Source organism: Amia ocellicauda, chromosome 3 (genome assembly GCF_036373705.1).
Source record: "Amia ocellicauda isolate fAmiCal2 chromosome 3, fAmiCal2.hap1, whole genome shotgun sequence".
NCBI lineage: Eukaryota > Metazoa > Chordata > Actinopteri > Amiiformes > Amiidae > Amia > Amia ocellicauda.
The window spans coordinates 11,863,625-11,880,050 of NC_089852.1; the positions used below are offsets into that span (position 1 = coordinate 11,863,625).

General features: G+C 38.0%; 3 protein-coding genes across 3 annotated transcripts; 2 read left to right on the forward strand and 1 right to left on the reverse strand.

Moving 5' to 3' along the window:
* The first annotated feature begins 575 nt into the window (after window positions 1-575).
* On the forward strand, window positions 576-6,444 carry tatdn2 (TatD DNase domain containing 2). Its single transcript, XM_066700205.1, has 7 exons — window positions 576-1,014; window positions 1,969-2,320; window positions 2,572-3,027; window positions 3,191-4,057; window positions 4,210-4,337; window positions 4,971-5,154; window positions 5,624-6,444. The coding sequence occupies exons 2-7, from the start codon at window positions 1,979-1,981 to the stop codon at window positions 5,762-5,764; spliced, it is 2,118 nt and encodes a 705-aa protein (XP_066556302.1). The 5' UTR covers window positions 576-1,014; window positions 1,969-1,978; the 3' UTR covers window positions 5,765-6,444.
* A 409-nt stretch (window positions 6,445-6,853) lies between these two features.
* Window positions 6,854-9,486, reverse strand: ghrl (ghrelin/obestatin prepropeptide). Its single transcript, XM_066700206.1, has 5 exons — window positions 9,413-9,486; window positions 8,578-8,710; window positions 7,912-8,019; window positions 7,505-7,613; window positions 6,854-7,109 (listed from the first exon to the last, which is right to left on the reverse strand). Exons 2-5 carry the CDS (start codon window positions 8,686-8,688, stop codon window positions 7,105-7,107), a joined length of 333 nt encoding a protein of 110 aa, XP_066556303.1. The 5' UTR covers window positions 8,689-8,710; window positions 9,413-9,486; the 3' UTR covers window positions 6,854-7,104.
* Window positions 9,487-10,761: 1,275 nt separating this feature from the next.
* Window positions 10,762-16,195, forward strand: ccdc174 (coiled-coil domain containing 174). The gene is made up of 11 exons (XM_066698163.1): window positions 10,762-10,882; window positions 11,331-11,435; window positions 11,849-11,949; window positions 12,445-12,503; window positions 12,637-12,814; window positions 13,137-13,232; window positions 13,575-13,711; window positions 13,833-13,927; window positions 14,234-14,381; window positions 14,937-15,095; window positions 15,541-16,195. Exons 1-11 carry the CDS (start codon window positions 10,841-10,843, stop codon window positions 15,819-15,821), a joined length of 1,401 nt encoding a protein of 466 aa, XP_066554260.1. The 5' UTR covers window positions 10,762-10,840; the 3' UTR covers window positions 15,822-16,195.
* The last annotated feature ends 231 nt before the right edge of the window (window positions 16,196-16,426 follow it).

Sequence of the window (16,426 nt, forward strand, 5' to 3'; positions counted from 1 at the left end):
GAGTGGTGTGTGATGAGTTAAGATGTACAGGACTTGGTAGATTTGAGATAATAATTGTATAAAAGTCCAAGCGACAGAAGGACAGGGAGAACTCTGCAAAACCTTATCTGAAGGTCAAACTCCAAGGTTTGAATTCCTCTCTGTTATAGCTACAGTGATGTGTCATATTTAAATAAACTTTTTTATTTTATTGTTACACTTTTAGACAAGGTTCACTCCATCAGCAGCTCATTGTACTGCTCTCTTAACAATTCCAGTTTTACTAGATTATTTCTTGACAGTTACTGGGAAGAAATAAAATGTTATCAATGCTCTTTTACCAGAATGAAAATCGAAGAAAACAAACCACAACAACTCTTCAGAGGAAAGCAACTGAAAGGACTGCAGCCGACACAAGAAGGGGAGACTTGGGACATTTGGTTAATTACGAAGAAATGTTTTCTTCAACACTGCCAAAGTGGTGATGCCCACTGAACTGCACTCACTGCAGCATATATATATATATATATATATATATATATATATATATATAAACACACGCACACACACACATTGCTTGCCTAAACTGCAGGATCTTTGGCTGAAATATAAGAAGGATTGTAAAAGAACACTTAAATGCTCTACTGGTAAAATAATGGTATTTCATATTATCATAATCTTATAAGAGCAATATTTGTTCTTGTGGCTATTTATGTACCAGTTTAATAACAATGTACATTACGTTATAGAATCTAACTGCAAAAATAAGTATTCAGTCGGTCATTTTCTTGATTAAATTGTCAATTAAATTAATCTGAAATTACAGTTTAGATAAATGAAAGATGTGTTCAGTTTTTCAAAATGTCCACTACAATACATCCAGAACCGGATGCCGTTTTTGATTGAATTGTTTTTGTTGTTTTTTAATTAACCTTACAGTTGAGTTAAACCTAATTGGATGACGCGGTTCCGGTCCGGGCCGCCGCGCACGGCAGTTCAGTGAGAGACGGGTGTGTGTGGACACGGTCAGTGAAGGTAGGTGGGTTTGGGATGATTCAATATCTAACATTAACGTTTAATAGTCGTGTGGTGTCTGTGGTGCTCGTTTCTGATTGTGTGAATACTTTTGAGTAACTGAAAGCAGCCTAATAATATATAGTACGAGCTGATGCACTTGCTGAAGGCGGGTCTTAACCCAAACCTCCGCTCACAGACGGATCAACACCAGTAACTTAAATGAAACGTTTGTATACGGACGATCTGCAGAGTATCACTAAGCCAATACAAGTAAAACAAATGTAAGTTTGTGAATTCACTTCCTTAAATGGCACACTGACAGGTTGAACATATACAAACCAGATTTGGATTTAAATTGCAGCAACTGTCAAATGTTTTTTAAATTAAAACCGAGACCCGGTGACGTCACCGAGCAAAAACGGATCTTTTACAATGAGTCTGTACATATTTGTAAATGGTGTCTTATCATATAAACGGTTGATTATTTCAGAAATCAACACTACTATTTTGTAGTTGTTGTTAATAAGGCTTTGACACCAAAGTATAACACAATTCTATATTGACACTGGTATAGACCACCATCATTTTATTTTGTAATATGACACATTTTACTTTAACCATTTATTTTATTTTATTATTTAACCATCACGAAATGTGTGATTATATTTAATTTCCAATAATGGGTTCATGTTCTGGCTATTAAAGTTTTGGTCAAGGTTTTTTTTTTTTTAATTCTTTTTAAAACACTATTTATTTTTTAAATGTCTTGAGCCAAACATAGCCAAGGAGCTCATCGTGTGGGAAATTGCTTTGAAATTTAGCAGTGAGGCCTGACTTGAAACATAGTCAAGTTTGCCGAGATTAATACTGTTGACTGCATTTATCATTTGATCAGCCCCTCAGCCTTGCTCTTATGTTTTATGTATGGGTTCTGTACTTTTATTTAAAATGTTCCTTATGTTAACTTCTCAGGTGCTTCAAAATGCAAAATGGCAAAAGGAAAGTGAAATTGTTGCATAAGTCAGCAATCTGCTCACCGACAAAGTACAGAAAGAGCCGCACAGGCGTAGCCCAGCCCACCTGCTGGTGTGATGGTGAGACCAATGAAGAGGAAGGTGCCGCCACACTGCTGAGTGATTCCTCATGGTCTGCAGACATGCCAGAACTGGAAAATATCTTATTGGGAACCCCAACATGTGAAGCAGCTTCAAAATCTGGACACCGCAAAGCTGGTACTCACAGTCAAGTAGGCAGCATCCCTGCTCAGAATAGCAGCGACAGAAGCATGAAGTTCCAAAAATGTCCCAAAGAGTCTCCCTCTAAGGTATTGGTGCTTTTAATAAAAAGGGCATGTGAAGTATATTCTGTAAAAAGCAATAGTGTTAGTTTTCTCCAGTCTTTCGTTGATATGTGTTTTATTTTTCATTGTACATACATTTCTGGAAACTTGATCCTAAAACTATAAATACAATTTGCTGCTCTATTTGTTTAGGTTGAGAGAGACTGTGTGGTTGTGAAGTTGAAAATCCACCAGGATCTCTCTTCTCATCGAATTGTATCATTATTTTCCCTCAGATAAAAAGCCCCCAGAGAACTTGTGCGAACAAGACTTCCCTCTTGACGAGCTCCATAGAAAAACGGCATGTCTTGAAAAGACCTCCATCCAGTCGCAAACGGAAAGACAGGACTGCAGAGGAGGGGTCCAAGGTGATCTACCTTAAAGCCATTTCTGCTCTTTTTGGAAGAGACGAGAAGAAGAAAGCACAGAAGCAGGAGACCCATGAAGACCACAAGCCCTCTGCTCTGCAAGTCTCCCAGGAGAGGAAGTCAGTGCTGGACAGCAGTGAGGACATGCCTGCACTCGATTCGGATGATTCAGGCAGACATGAACTGAGCTGCTGTTCTTTCCCAGAAGACCCTGAGCCTCCTGTATTGGTAAGCCAGCAGCTGGATGAAACATGGTCCTCCCGTTTGGTCTTCATTGAGTCCGATGACGAGAAGGATGCTGCAATGGCAGGCAATAACACAAGGGTAAGTGCAATATGGTGACTAGAACATGAAGCATTGATATGGTGGCAGTATGGAATGAACACATTCATACTCTTTCCTAATTAAGAGCTTTTATGAGCACCCTTTGTCATTGCAAACTGTTGTTTTAGTTCCTCATTAAAAGCGTAGACTTTTTCTTCTGCAGAGCTTCATCCTGAAAGAGGATCCCGAGGGAGCAGATTGGTCAGATGTGGATGACCCAGTCGAGGTGAAGACCTTTTCCCAGGATGGGGAGTGTGTCACACCCATTAAGCAGGACACACCTACCTGTGATGAACCACCACCACTAGAGCATGTATCCAGCGCTACACCAATGTTTATGCTCCCCAGTGTGCCTTCTGCAATGCATAGCACTGGCAGCCCCTGTTATCAGAGTGATGTCAGTACTAAATATCACAATTTGTTAGAGCCATACAGAAGCAGTACTCCTTTACCCATACCACTGTACACCTTTGGGAGTTCCCCTCAACATCATTTCACAAGTGCTTCTGGGTCTGCCAGGTCATCTTACAGTACCTTTGGGAGATATTCAGACACCAGAGTGGCTTACACTGTACCCCTGAATGACAACCCAGGCAATTTAACAAGAGTTTCATCCCAGGAGCACAAACAAACACAGTCTTTTGATTTTGCTGATCTCAAGCCCAGGCAGTGTGGTTTTATTGACACTCACTGTCACCTGGACATGCTATACCGCAAGATGGATTTCAAAGGAACATTTGCCCGTTTCCGGAGCGTTTACAAGAGTTCTTTCCCAAATGAGTTTGAAGGCTGCGTCGCGGACTTCTGCAACCCACGCTTCATGGACAGAGATGGCTTGTGGGAGTATCTGCTCAAGGAAGAGATGGTCTGGGGAGCCTTTGGTTGCCACCCACACTTTGCTCGATACTACGATGACTACCATGAGAAAATCATCCTGGACGCAATGCGACACACAAAAGCTGTTGCCTTTGGTGAAATAGGTCTGGATTATTCCCACAAGTGCACCACAACAGTCTCAAAACAGAAGCAGGTACATTGAGCATCTTTTGGATTAAGGTTTGCAATAAAAGGTGCATGATTATTTCAAAATCATTAAAAAAAAAAAAAAAGGTTTCTGTGTAACTGATTGATAATTTAAATACAAAAGCTATTTGACTGTCTCGAACATTTTTTGTTCTCTAGGTGTTTGAGAGGCAGCTGCACTTGGCTGTTCACATGAGGAAGCCACTTGTAATCCACTGCAGAAATGCTGATGAAGACCTTCTTGAGATTATGAAGAAGATGGTGCCCAGAGACTACAAAATACATAGGTAGGAACTTAATATAGACTAGAGTTACAGGGGCAACATTCAGTGCAGTTTTTAATAACTAGCAACTTGGATTGTCAAGTTTTTCAGTTGACAATGGAGATACTAAACTAGACCACTGCTCTGTTTTCAGCAGCAAGTCTTCAGAAACATGTGGCTTGCCTGTGTGTGTTCAGCCAATCATATTGCCTTTTTTGATCACCTGATTTCTCAGCGGGATTGCTGCTACAGACAAGAGGACAATAAAAAAAATTATGGATGGGTAATATTTAAGGACAAATTAGATGTATGCCAAAAGAGGTCTATAGTGAGACTATTAACATTCTTAACTTCCACAAACATCATATATTTTCCAGCAAAAAAAAACCTAGTAAGTGACTTCCATCTTTTTGTGGTGTAAATAAATATTTTGGCCCAGCTTCAAAGTAAACATACATTTGCACAAAACATTTTCTGACATTGCCCCCAGCTCTTAAAAATTTGTTCCCTTTACTCATTTACATGTAAGTATTTCAGGTGTATTACAGTAACATTCGATAAATGTGGAAGGGAGCTGAGGTAGCCTGTGTGACACAAACATGGATGTTTTATCCTTCAAAAGAAGCACAAAACCATTTCTGTGTCACCCTGGATCAGGCACTGCTTTACCGACCGATACGATGTGATCCAGCCCTTTCTCGAGGCGTTTCCCAACATGTCCGTGGGATTTACAGCACTTCTAACCTATCCACGGGCTGTCGACCCTAAGGAAGCTGTGCAAATGATTCCTCTGGACAGGATTGTAGTAGAAACGGACGCTCCTTACTTCCTCCCTCACCAGGTATTCATGCATTCAGCAGTTCAAGTAATGAAGGAAAGAGACCAATTGCCCTGTTCTCTTGTGATTGTCTGCCCCTGTGGGTTTAATTAATTCTCTCATTGGCCTGATTAATCACTTTAGCACCACTATAATATTTATACCAAAAATACAAATTACATGTATATATTTGAATGGGCAAGGCGGTCTGATACTGGCCTGAATAGCGCTGCGTTAAACCCTGAGTGTCACCAGCAATTATATTAAATTGGGAAAAATAATACTTTCAGTTTTATTAATGGAATTGGAGGCATTAGCCTATGTAAGCACCCTCATCACAGACTGAACACCTAGTCAAAAACCAAAGCTATTCTGCATGCTCTGCTTTCACTATTAATCTGAAGTGCTAAATGTACTAAAAAAAACATTTCACTTTATTGTCCAGGCTAATTAAAGCAGACTTTATAATTAATATATTTGCTTTATTTTTCAGGTGTCAAAAAGTGTGTGTAAGTTTTCTCATCCAGGGCTTGCTATACACACTGTGAGGGAGATCGCCAGCTTGAAGGGAGAACCGCTGTCTAAAGTCCTCTCCACCCTAAGGCAAAACACAAGAAAATTGTATGGTTTATAGAGCTGAGAGACTTTTGTTATGTTGGTGAAACTGTTTTCAGATATGTTTTTGTTGTTCATTTGTTTATATTATTTTATCAATTTGTTCATAGATTTCTACAAGGCAGGCACGGTTAATGTTTCTTTTTAGTTTGTCGCTTGTGGAAATAAAATGTTTTCAAAACATTTAATGTCTGCTAACGTTTTTTTGTTTGTTCGCTTTTTCTTTTAGAAGTTTAATTTACCATATATTTTAACTGTTTTAAATCACAATCACTTTTGGGATGCATTATTATCATTATAAATGTTTGAAAAATACTACACTTTTGCTGTCATCTTAAACAATGTGATTTTGACTATTGACTACAGACTATATTTTTCATAGAAGCCATAGGGAAGAGTATATTTGTCAGTGTCTATAAACATAATGATCCTACTCTGATACATTCTCTGTGTGAAAAAGGAATAGGTTTAAATGTAAACTTAAATTTATACTTGTTGTCTTACTTGTGCAGACTTCATATTGCTTTCATGAAGTACATGTGGATGGTGTTGTTGGAAATGTAATTTCATGTAATTGAATCATTATTTTTCATGCTATTTTAGGTTTAAGTGCGTAACTACCCATTTCCCAGTTAATTTGTTATGTTTTTACCATTTGTTTTTCATTAAAAATGTTGGTGCCTAGCTGCCTTCCTTTCATGGCTTGAAAGACCTGTCGTGTTTTTCCTACAACACTCTTAATTAAGTCTCATCTTGGTGAGAGTAGGAGCACAAGAAGCTTGTCACATGTATTTGAAATCTGTTTAAAGGGTTCCTGCAACCAAATTATGTGGCATTATGAGTGAGTTTGCAGAGGAACATAAAAGGTGTACACAGCTGATGGGGCTTTAGCAAGTGATTTAAGGAAATAATACAGATTTTTTTAAAAGTGAGTTATTAAGAGAAGATGCATGGAACAAGAAAACATGAGAGCTCTGTTCAATGTGACCCCATTTGAAACGTGGACATAGGGATTTTTATTTCCACTACAAACTTTTCTTTGTAGTAAATTACTGTAATTAGATAGTTTGCCTAATTTTTGCCAACACAAAATCAGTTTTAATAACTTGAAAATAGCTATCTGAAAAATCTGGAAAAATGCTGCATGGTTCTATTCATGAAGTATTTTCCACTGATGTACCATTTTTCTGCAGCCTGAGACGTCATTGAAGAAAATTGTGGTGCGGAATATTGATGAACATATTTTATTGAAAGTTTTACATCTTTGAATTACAAATAAGCACACAAAACAGGAATCCAGTGTTATCTGTTGGGAGCATCACCAGGTTTGTCCACATACATATCCAGGTGGCATCAGGATTAGTCTGAGACAAAAAGACAATATTAACGTTATTGTTTTTTCTGTTTTACCAGTTTTTTCTCTTAGATGCATAATTGCTTTATTTAAATGAAACCCCCAGGACTTTGGAATTTTGCAGTATTTTACCCACAAATGGGAATGGTGATTGGATATTTAATATCATGTTCCACCTTTTATTGTTATTTAATTTCCTATGTGATAGATATTCTGTCTAAAAAATGGAGCACAAGAATGTGCAATAATTGCTCAAGGCCAGAGCTTCAGTGTAATCATAGCCTCTGGGTGATTTTCTTGTCTCAGATAGGAAAGTCTCAGACAATCTGATACAGATCAGAAATGGCAGTGTAAATGCGCCTAATGTCAGCACATCAACCTTACAGATACATTTTGACAACTCACCTGCAGTACTGTCTGCAAGTACGTCCTCCATTATTTTTTGCAACATGGGTCCATACTCCTGGTATTCTGTCTCTGACATGGTGATTCCAATTTCGAACGGTACGTTGAACTGTAGTAAATGGAAAATAAATCTGCATTGGCTAACAGGAAATGTACTGTACTAGCAATTTAATTATACTCTAAAATTATATAATTTATGAATGCATATTTTATAACTGGAAATAATTCTAAAACCATTATGTTATTAAAAGCATCCCCAACTGATTAGAAACAGTGTAAAAGCGTTTCGGTTTGCATAGTATTTTATTACACTTCAAAAGCATACTTTCAAAAGGGACAAAAATTCTAAAGACATCCTCTTCATTTCAAATGGTTAGGCAGTGAGGAAGAAATAGTCTACTACAGACCGTGATTTCTTTTTTGTTTTCCTCTCCGTAGAGATCTTCCAAAATATCCACAAACCCCTCCGAGTCTCGACGAGTCACTCTAGGAATAGGTTTCCTTATCGGCTTTGCCTGTAGGAGTTCCAAGTATGTGTCAATAAGTCAATAGTGCTGGGGAAGAAACAGTGGTACGCATTGATCCAATTTATATGGGGCCAGAGAGTCTTTCCTTAAATGGAATTTGTAGCTGGATGTTTTGAAGATATCCTACATTCTGCTGTTCTAAATCTAATTATGAAAACACATATTAAGTTCCAATAATCTCGGAACAAAATCTTTGGTGCATAACAGAAAAAAATGTTATGTGTGTTAGGGCCAAAGACTATTAATTATTATAGCATGAAAAAATGTAGGTTAAAATCAAAAATATTTTGCTTGGTTCAGACTGGGCCAGTGAAATTCTGAAATAAATAGATTGTCCATTTTCTTATTGTATCACACCTATTGAAGCCGATTCTTTAGAAAGTTAGGTCCTTCCTGTATTTTTCCACTGCCACAAACCGTCAACAGATCCCTGCTACACCAAAAACTTGTGAGTTCAGGACATAAGACTGGCACTTCATCATAGTACACATGCTAGCCCTCTTTAATCACCCATCTGAACTCATCTGTCCTACACTTTTTTCCTACCTGTGGTTTTTGTGTAGGACTCAGAAAGCTGGACCCCGCCTGTGCATTTTCAGTCACGAGCAGCAGCATACAGATCAGCAACAAGCCACAGACAGAGCTTTTAAGCAGCATGTTGAATGCTTGAAAGTGGCACCTTTTAAAAGGAATAATCAGAATCACAAAAATTAGCAAAGAGTTTAGCAGCTCAACTTCTGATAGAAAAATCATACATTATTTAAATTTTGTTCCTAGTATCTGAATATATAATAAAAAATTGCAAGTAGTTGGTGATGCTAAAACTCTGGCTGATCAAATATAATTGAATCTATTACCATGTTATGCAGATAACATATTTTTACAGCATCATATTAGAAATAATTGGAAATATTTACTTAAATTTAACAAAACATCAGCTGGTCTGAAGGTTTATCCATATTTCTGATCTGTATGTTATACAAAATGATTTCTGACTATAATGAAAATGGTCAATATAGTCAATATAGACTCCAGGATGAGTCTCACAACAAATTAAATTGTAGGAAGGTGTCAGTACAATCTATTAGATAATTCAGTCCACTCTTCTTTTCTGAAATAAAATAGCACAATAATTAATCACCTTGTCCTGGTTTGGTCCAGAATTAATTAGTGTATCTTTATTTTAACAAAACAACCTATGAATAATTTTCAAAGCAACACGTTAAAAGTCTGAGATTCAAAATGTTCACAGTGGGGTCCACTTTAGAAATACAGTTCTATGTGGGTATCTTATGTCATGTTAACCTGCTTCTAATCAGTGTACTTTCCTTGTTCAGGTCATTCAAAGTTAATAAAGAATACAACAAAAAATATATCTTACCTGGTGTGGATTGGTCTTTGCTTCTTTCTGGTTTAACACTTGGTGTTTTGCAGCTCTTTTATACCCTGTGGTTATTTGCTCTGTACATTTCACAATTATTACAATAGATTTCAATCTGACAAACTACTGTCATTGTAAAATATCCAGGAAGGATACAGTGATAGGACAAATGTCAAGATAAATAAAAGGGAAATTTAAACACAGATATGTTCCTAGTGGTAGAGTAATGTTAATGTGAAGCTTGTTTACATGTTATAGATAATTTTGCATTGCTCGAATGCTATAGAGCAGATTAGCCTAAAGCCAACCCAGATTCAGCCACTTTAAAAATACACTTATAACTGACCTCCACTCCCCTTCACATTCATAAAGTTTTACTGGTAATTAAAATGTAAATAAAAAAGAGGTAAAAACCTTAATTCACTAATTAGAATCACTGCTCCTGTTAAAGATACAAATATCCCGCTGGTGCAATAAACAGTACAGTTGTGGCTGTACATGGATCTCTGTTAACAGTACTGGAGTTTCAGAGGTTCTGTCTGAAGAACTGGGACCCTGGGGGCTCTATGAGCAGTACTGTGACTCTATGGTGAGAACAGGGGTTATGTGGGGTCTATACATAAACAATACAGGTTATACAAGTCTCTATTAACCATAGCAAAGTCCAAAGACTCTGTTAAGAATACAGTGCCTAACACTACAATGGATCAGGGGATCTCATAGGGACCCAATTGTTGTATTAAGAAGGAAGGGACACCTTGCAAATATATTAGATGTGTAAGATGTGTTAGGTACTGGGCAACAAATTGGCTTGAGCAATGTACACACATATACACGTATATACACATATCTCAGAGCATTCAAATACATTGTCTCAATTGAAACAGACTCCCTGCTGGGTCACAGGACAATTTGTGCATTTGTCCCTCTTGAGAATTTTGTGTGACCATGCTGGAGACTTACGCTCCATGATTAAAAACAGATTTTCACAGTCCTTTTCCATTTGCTGAATACCTTATATAATCTTTGTCAATATTGATTCTAAAAGAAAATGTACAGAGGACTAAATGTACAATAGGCCCAAAGTCGCCCCAACATATACACTCTCCTCTATTTACACAAATTGCATGGATTAGTTTGATGAAGCAAGCAATTTATTTTACATACAACTAGAATTTACAAAGAAATAAACTATTTTTTGCAGGTTAGCAGTCAAATATTATGTGTGATGCTTAATTTAATAATTAAGTTAAAGTTCACTCTGGAATTGCATATTTTTATTAAATGTGGCAACTTGTGCACAAAAAAAGAAAAGAAAAAATGACGACATTTCCGGGTGTATGCTGGGAGTCTCTGACCTCACCAATATGGCGGACTGGTAGAGGAAGAGCCATTTCCCCAAGTCTATTTTACCTTATTTCTTTTAAAATGGATAAGAAAAAAAAGTTATATGACGTGACAGCTGCTTCGGTGAGTTTCACCTTAACAAACCGTTTGAAAAGATACAACGAATAAAGGCGAACAACACGTGTAATTGGTTTTAATACTTAAATGCACAGAGTCCAATCATTTCATGCTTTTCAGGGATCAGATTAACATTGGTATTGTATGATGTACAGGAGTTTATTTTAATAATTGTAATAATACCTGACCGTAACATTAAATACTATTGATACTGAGCCCGAGATATAATTATTCCATGCTTAAGAAAAACAATAAAGTAACCGGGTACATTTGTAAACATTGTAACTGTATACTTGATGCTGGCGAAAAATATAACCATTTACTGTTGCTAGTTTAAAATAAATGACTTCACTTCTGCAGAATGTATGTGGACTTATATTTTAAGTGTGTCTTTGTAATTGTTGATCGGTAATTGCAGCATTGCAGTTACTCAGTTGTTGCCTGTGTATTTCAGCTGGTGGACCTGAAGGCTGAGCTCTACAGGAAGCAAGAAGCATTTAAACATGAAAAGTTAGTGAAAGATGCAGGAGCTCCACTGAAAACCAAGGTCACCAACAAGGTATGCTCTCTTCTATAAACCTAATCTATTTACAGCACATCAGACACTTTATAATTGTGACTGATGAAATACCCCTTAGTGGGGAATATGTTAAATAGTAATCATTTAAGTACAGCCTTGTCATTGGCAATGTGATGATTGTTTACCTATGAGACTATTTCAGGGCTGATTTTGTGTAGGATGTAGGGAATCAAGGGCTACATTTTCTTGTTTGCAGATAGGGGAGACGCTGACATTGAGTTGGAGACACCGGTGTAAATGTGTAAATACATATCTCACAGACTTTGATTTGAATGATGGAAATAAAAATTACACAAAAAAGCAAGTCCACTGAAATGATGCGACATTGCACACAGTACATGTTAATGCAAGACGCCTGTCACAGCACTCTGGCTATCTGTCTTGCCGTGTAGAAACCCACTATCTGGAGTAAACAGAATGAGGGGGTTACGTCCAGAGCACAGAAAGATGTGGAGCAAACAAGTGAAGAGGAAAATACTCTGGACAAGGCAAAGTAAGGGCACTCTTTTCATAAGGAAAAGATCAATGATACGTGTTGTTTATGTGATTGAATGCACCTTTATATTCTTGAAACTTTTCTGATATCAACTGGTTTTAGATCTGTAATCTGTGTACATGAAGTAAATGTACTCTAGTTTCAAGACACTGGGTGACAAAAACAAAATATGATTTAAAAATAAAATTTGACTTCACCTTCTTTCTTTGTCTTTCATGAAATTCTATGAGTTGTCTCACGACCCTGAGCTTATTAAATTATATTAAATTACTTCCATCATTTCCCAAGTTATGGATAATAATTATAATTTTTCAAATGTGTTCATTCAGACATGAAGGTAGAATTTAAATAGTCTTTAAAAGACTCCAATAAAAATTCAACCTTAAGTGGGCAGGCTTATTCAAGTAGTTGGTCTTAGTTGTGTATAAGAAAATTGCATGTAATTGCATTTTTTCTTTCTTTGATGTACATGGATTTGTTTTCTTGCGATAGACGCAGACTTGAAGAGAAGGCCAAGCTCTATGATCAAATGACCAAAGGAGACTTTCCAGGTAATGGTCTGCAGGGATTTTACTCATTTGCAGTTGCAGTTGTGGTGAAAATATTATACTTCTGCAAGATTGCTGTGACTGTGAACTCTGCTTAGTAACACCGAGGCATTTTGACAAATATTCAATTTTTCAGATGAAGAAACAGAAAGTTTGTTCCTGGTGGATTTCACCCAGAAGATCATTGACCAGAAGAAGGAGGTCTGGGCGCGATGCGAGAGAGAAGCTACAGCGAGGAATGCAGAGAGAGAGGAGGAAGAGAGTGCTGTAGGAGACGCTCCCATTCCTCCCCCTGAAAACCCTGACGAGGAATGGTAACGTGAACATTTCTTTTTACAACTGCATGTAAACTAAGGCTGAGATTGAGCTATGCTGGCATAGTGGAATATTTCCAGAGTGTGTATATATATATATATATATATATTTTTTTTTTAACCAATTAAAACTGGTGGTACGATACTTAACATAAAAAATACAAATTGTATAAAGCTACTTTCACAACATGGTCTGTAACCAAAAAGTGTTGCCAATAGGGTTTATTTACAGTCATAAATAAGTATCACATAATGGAGAGACATTTGTGTTCAATAATAATTTCCGGGTGAGTCTCAATTTTTTCTTATGTTTTCTTTTCAGGGTGGACTATGTTGATGCTCTTGGTAGATCCAGGAGATGCTTGAAGAAAGATTTGCCAGGATTTCTGAAAATGGACAAAGAGTTGCATGGCAAGAGGTAGAGAACTGAGCTCTGCTGAGGCACCCTCCCAGTGTGATCCTCCAGAGACCTTATGTTGTGCAAGCCACAGTTCTGTGGAAGAGTAGCTGACCCTGCTATTGTGCATAAAATAATACAATGGCACCCTCTAGTGTCCAAAGTTTTCTTGTTTTTGAAGCTCATCTTATTTGTATGGTGCTGATCTTCTCCATGTCTTGATTATAAAATGATAAACCTTCCCACTGACATTAGGTCCCCTTCAGATTAAACAGTTTGCATTTACAGTGATTGGACCTTTTCAGAGAGGGTGTAATTATAACTGAATCCACAACTGATGGTCATTGGTTTGCGGCTCTGCAGGGGGGAGACAGTGGGAAAGACGCTGCTATCGGAGGACATGCGCCGTGAGCTGCAGCGGCAGGAGTGGGAGAGGGAGGAGGAGGAGGCCATGAAGAAGCCTGTCGGCCCGCTGCATTATGAAGACATCCGGGAAAGAGGTAAAAATGGAGAATGGATACATGGATAAATGGATGGATAGACAAACTAACAGTAACATTAAATGTGTGATAAGCCTGTGCAATTGTAATGTATGTCTTTGTGGGGTGTGCTCATGTGCAGAGGCCCGGGATCTTGGTGTGGGTTACTTTGCCTTTGCGCAAGACGAGGCTCTCCGACAAAAGCAAAGGGATACTCTGGACATGCTGAGAGACCAGGTGCGTTATTTTTGACACTAATTCAAAGTGCGCTCGGTTTAGTTTGAAAATCCAAACCAAAATCAGTTGGTCATTTTGCATTTTTTGGGTTCATTTGAAACAAGATGGAAGGAATACATATATTAAATATTTCTCACCGGTTCCTTGTGTATGCGCTTTCTACATTATATATTCTATATATTAAATGCATATTATTACATTTGAATATGTTGTAACGTACTTTTAATTTCAACAGTATTAGCACTTGAAGAGCAACAAAGCATGTCTCATGAAGCAAGATATAAGGACTTGTGTGTTGTTTTGCAGACCATGGGTCAGAGAACCAAGCGAGAGCAGTTAAAAGACAAACGGAAGGCCTTGTTGGAAGCCCGACTAGCAAAGGTGCGTCAGAGGAAGATGAAGAAGATGAAGCTAGATGGGACAGAAGAAGAGGTGGCAGCAGAAGATAAAGAAGGTAACTATTGCTAGTTTCTGTATTGCCAACACTGATGTGTGGTGTTCAGAGCTTTTGGTATAAAGATAACCATTATCTACATAATAAGTCTTACTTTATACCATATTTAATTGATGGATAACTGACAATGTGCAAATGTACTTTTCATTCCCAGAAATGACCTGAATAAAATGGGTATGAAAATAAGATCTTAATGTACACCAGGAAAGGCTACCTTGAAGTGAACATTTATTAAGGTGTTATTTTATTTGTCTTGTTCTTGACATCAGTGCATCTAGACTTTTTCCAGCAGGCTGGAACGTCCCTGGGCCTTCGGATAACTGAAGGCTATTATAAGGCAGTTGTATCCCCTATATATCCTTGTATTTCTCATGCAGAGAAATTCAGGTTTATACCTGCTGCTGAACAGTTTCTCAAGTCTTCCTTATGGACACGACTTTGGTTTTTAAATCTTCCCCAGTTGTATGTGTATTGTTGTGAGAGGCATGTACTGAATACACACACACATAGTGTTACAATTGAAGGCTAACTATGTGCTCTGGGGCTGTTTGTCAGTGGAAGAAGAAGAGACCATTGGGCCTGTGCCTGTGCCGGAGCCGCACTCTGAGGAGCTGATCCCTGTGTCTACCAGGAAGAAGGTGGAGGTGGAGGTCCAGCAGAGGAAGGACACTAAGGCTGGGGTACCCCACGTGCGCGAGTGGGATAGAGGGAAAGGTAGGGGACATTGCTTCACACACCAGTGTTTGTGCCTCTGGTACAACATTAATGCCAAGAGATACAGGGGCATCAATTAGACAATGTTGTGAAAGACCCTTTGTTATCAAGGGGTGTCTAAATATCCATGCACTTTGCCTATGGTAACATTTTAGACAAAATAGTTTAGACTAGTGGTTTTGATCGACAAGAAAATAGGGGAAAATGTGTTGGAACAGAACATTGCATTACATGGTATCCTGCTTTACATATGTTTGTTTTATGATGGTTTTTGTACTAGTTCCAATGCTTGATTTGTTTTCAGTGATCACTGTTTTAGCAATTAGAACAAACCAGTGTCATGTAGACAGGAATTAAGAACAGTTCAACTTTTAGCTGAAGACATTACTTTGTTCATTCACAATTAATACATTTCAGTGTTTTTTTTATATATAATCTGTTCCAGAGTTCACCTTTGGTCAGTGGTCTAGCAGGCGAAGGGAGGAGCGCGAGGAAGAATTTGCACCTCCTACTGAGTACTTCAACGACTATAAGAAACCCAGCCTGGGGCTGAACTGGAACAAAAGCAAGCAGAAATATATTTTTCAAGGGTCAGAGAGGCAGAATTCTGGAAGCAGTGGCCAATTCAGTCCTGCAGCTCAATCACAATCACAGACACAGTCCCAGACTCCTCCCCAGCAACAGAGTCTTGATGACTTGCTGGCTTTTTACAAACAGTCATCTTGAGCAGTCAGTCCGTGCCGCTCTACAGAAGATGCAGGAGGAACAGCTGGCTCCCGGCAGCTGCCTCGTCTGACTCCCACAGTGCAGTGCAATTCTAAGTTGTCACCCACAGAGTAGGCAAGGCACATCACCAATGTTAATGTTTTTAGTTTTTTGTGCTGCCCTAGATGTACTTTCAGCAGGTTTGTGTATTTACCAAGGTTTCTGATGTTTTATATAAGATGCTAAAAGGAATTGTATCGATCATATTTGGCAATGTTTGCCTGTTTCTACAGATTTCACTGCATTAGGGACAAAGTGATTGTATTACATAAATGGGTTACCTGCTGAATTCTTGTTTGAATTAAATCATTATCAGAACCATCACTTTTTCTTAATCCTTTTGGCTGCACTTCAGTTTGAATAACAATGTTATGTATATCCTTTGAAGACCTTTTAATTTATATGTTAACAATGTTAAATTCTGGTCCCAATCAATTTGTTTATCATTGCACCCCGACTTGTAGAAATGAAAGATCCATATTGAGAGTTTGCTCTGCTGACTCTCCTGTCAATATCTTGTCTAACGCTGGTAATACAATAAGAGAGATCCATGAGACTGTTTGGGA

Coding starts and splice junctions, on each gene's coding strand:
- tatdn2 (XM_066700205.1), top strand. CDS start 1,979: ATGCAAAATGGCAAAAGGAAAGTGAAATTGTTGCATAAGTCAGCAATC. Junction 3,028..3,190: donor TGGCAGGCAATAACACAAGG/GTAAGTGCAATA, acceptor TTTCTTCTGCAG/AGCTTCATCCTGAAAGAGGA. Junction 4,338..4,970: donor AGAGACTACAAAATACATAG/GTAGGAACTTAA, acceptor ACCCTGGATCAG/GCACTGCTTTACCGACCGAT.
- ghrl (XM_066700206.1), bottom strand. CDS start 8,688: ATGCTGCTTAAAAGCTCTGTCTGTGGCTTGTTGCTGATCTGTATGCTG. Junction 8,020..8,577: donor GTCCTACACAAAAACCACAG/GTAGGAAAAAAG, acceptor GAACTCCTACAG/GCAAAGCCGATAAGGAAACC. Junction 7,614..7,911: donor AAAACAAAAAAGAAATCACG/GTCTGTAGTAGA, acceptor CATTTACTACAG/TTCAACGTACCGTTCGAAAT.
- ccdc174 (XM_066698163.1), top strand. CDS start 10,841: ATGGATAAGAAAAAAAAGTTATATGACGTGACAGCTGCTTCG. Junction 10,883..11,330: donor ATGACGTGACAGCTGCTTCG/GTGAGTTTCACC, acceptor TGTGTATTTCAG/CTGGTGGACCTGAAGGCTGA. Junction 11,950..12,444: donor AATACTCTGGACAAGGCAAA/GTAAGGGCACTC, acceptor TTCTTGCGATAG/ACGCAGACTTGAAGAGAAGG.